The 2,849-nt window shown below is 46.1% G+C and overlaps 1 protein-coding gene across 1 annotated transcript in view; it reads left to right on the forward strand.

Annotated features, from left to right (window-relative positions):
• Positions 1–2,677, forward strand: part of treh (trehalase (brush-border membrane glycoprotein)) — a 46,865-nt gene extending 44,188 nt beyond the window's left edge. The window contains exon 15 of the mRNA XM_025005986.2: positions 1,697–2,677. Coding sequence (XP_024861754.1) covers positions 1,697–1,789 — 93 coding nt within the window. The 3' untranslated portion in view covers positions 1,790–2,677. The remainder of the gene's footprint in view (positions 1–1,696) is intronic.
• Positions 2,678–2,849: the final 172 nt, after the last annotated feature.

The raw sequence follows: 2,849 nt of genomic DNA on the forward strand, positions 1-2,849 counted from the left end.
GACAGACGGACAGGCAGACAGGCAGGCAGACAGACAGACAGAGAGACAGACAGACAGACAGAGAGACGGACAGAAAGACAGGCAGACAGGCAGACTGACTGACTGACAGGCAGACAGAGAGGCAGACAGAGAGGCAGACAGGCAGACAGGTAGGCAGATAGACAGACGCTACCATAAACCTAACCTCCTCCTCGGAGGTAAAAACAGCCTTTATGCTGACTCAGCATTTCCACAGCAAACCTGATACCTGCCTACATGTGTTTTTGGTGTAAAGCTAAACGAGCAAATCAGCATTTGTTTTGTTTTGTTTTCTGTTTCCGTTGCCACCTTTTTTTAGGAGCCGTCTTCCCGCCCGACTAAATAAAAAAAAAAATGGTCAAACGTGTTCATATCAGAGCAGAATGAGCCTCACAAATACGGCCTTCAGTGGAAACCGATGGCGCCGCTGCTCGTCTTAATGTGATGTCGTTTGATTCAGTGTCCGTTTTTTCAATCCGATGGGAAGCAGACGCGCTCGCCGTGACCAGAGTACTTCCCTCTGTTGTCGCTTTGCGCGGCACATTGTGCACAGATCTCATCATCGGGTTCATTTGAGTCGGCTTAGGCAAATCCAGCTGCAGACGGCTGTTTGCTGCTGTTTGCGGCTCGGCGATAAACGACACGTTATGTTGCTGCAGCAACTTTACAGGGAGGGATAATCCGCTTCCTGGCACATTTCTGGAAACAACGAAACGGACACGTCTCAGGCTCATTATCAATTTGCGGATTTGTGTAAAAGACCTTGAAAAATCAGGCTGCGTTGTCAGAGATCCTCATTACCACCTGCCGCCGAAAGGAACGGTGGGCGATAATGTTTTTGCTGTTTGTCTGTACTGTTAGTAAAATATCCCATGAACCACTGAACTGATTTTAATGAAACTTTCAGAGGATAATCACCGGATGCACGTCTACAACTGATACGTTTTTGGAGTCAGCCAGGTTAAAGATGGCCGCCACAGCAATGCAAAGTCAACAAACTCAAAAATGGTCACACCTCCGCCAATTTTACAGATATTGAGCTCAAATCTGGCGTGGTAGTAGCTGAGCATCACCTCCAACAGATAATTTGAGTGTAACACATTGAAGGACATCTGCTGAAAACCTATTGGAGTTGACCCCGTTTGTCTGTTAGCAAAATATCTCAAGAGGCATTGACAAGATTTGAACTCGACCCTCAGAAAGCTGTCACTTGATGGATAACTTTTGGAGTCAACCTAATTCAAGATGGCTGCCACAGCTAATCTACCTTGGCCTACACATGAAACGTTTATGACTTTATGACGTCTACAACTGATACATTTTTGGAGTCAGCCAGGTTAAAGATGGCCGCCACAGCGATGCAAGCTCAGCAAACTCAAAAATGGTCACACCTCAGCTAATTTTACAGATATCGAGCTGAAACTCGGCGTGGTAGTAGCTGAGAGTCATTCACGACCCGTACTACAAGTACTGTCGAGTCGTGTGAGACGTCTCAATACTGCGTGCAAAATGTCTGAAGATCTTAGTTTTAAACTCTGGCGTGAAAAATGGAGGCTGATATACGTCTCTTTAACGAACGTTGGGCCTTTTATCTCTTGATTGTCATTATAGCCTTAAGATTTTTATGTAAAACCTTTATTTAACTGGGTAAATCCCACTGAGATCATCTTTTTCGCAGGATGCTGGGCCTTCCTGTCCAGATGGGCTTCTTCCTCCTCCATCTCAGCCAGGCGGCGGCAGCAGCCATCTTGTTCCTTCCTGCCACTCGTAGAGAAGAGCTGCTTATTGAATTCTTTTCTTAACAACGTCGATGAAAGCAGACAACATCGGCCCTGCCCCCGAAACCTCGGCGAGGTAAATCCATACCTTGCACAAACACTCGCCGCACGCGCGAGCAGACGAGGATGTGCGCACGCAGACACACTCGCACAGAATGCATTCGGGAGACATCTGCCATCATGTGACCACGAGGCGTTCAGATGCTTCCCTCCAATGAATATAAAGTATAAACACTCCTCCAAATTCTCCACCCCTGGCCTCTATTTCATGCTATTATCTCAGCATAATAAACACATTAGCTTCTCCCTGCCCTATTCCTGCTCCTAAGATGAATCTTTCCCGACTATATAAAATAATTTGCCATCATTATATGTGAGCATGAATTATTCACAAGGCTGCATGGAGAGTTTCCGAGCCGCCTGAGTCCTGGAGGAGGCAGTTCTGACAGACGCCTGGTTCCCACAGATGGACTTTCAGCTCTCAGCGAGGAAAAAGTGGAAGATTTGTTGAAATGGTCTTCATCTGAAGATGATGTAGAGTTCTCTGTGCTCCATCTGAAGATCACTTACTCACTCAGACACAAGGGTTTGTTCGAATGCAGCTCATTTGTTCTGTTGAATTAGGACTAATTCAAGAGGAATCATTTCTTTCTTGGTTTACTGAGACTTTAGTTTTAATAAAATCCAACTGCTAAACTCTAAGACATTTTCCATCGTCGTCGTCATTCTCGCTCTGAGCTACAGGAGTTACAATTTCTGTAAAAAAAATACAGAATGAGTGCAAAAAAGTTTCACTGAAGAAGCTGAAACTGAAGCTAAAAAAAGCTAAATGCATCCAAAAAAAACGGCAAAACATTAGCTTAGATGCAAAATTCCAACTAAAAGTAGCCATCCATCCATCCATCCATTCTTTCCGCTTATCCGGGGTCGGGTCGCGGGGGCAGCAGCCTAAGCAGGGAGACCCAGACTTCCCTCTCCCCAGCCACTTGGGCCAGCTCCTCCGGGGGAATCCCAAGGCGTTCCCAGGCCAGCCGAGAAACATAGTCCCTCCAG

Source organism: Kryptolebias marmoratus, linkage group LG2 (genome assembly GCF_001649575.2).
Source record: "Kryptolebias marmoratus isolate JLee-2015 linkage group LG2, ASM164957v2, whole genome shotgun sequence".
In the NCBI taxonomy this organism is placed as follows: Eukaryota; Metazoa; Chordata; class Actinopteri; order Cyprinodontiformes; family Rivulidae; genus Kryptolebias; species Kryptolebias marmoratus.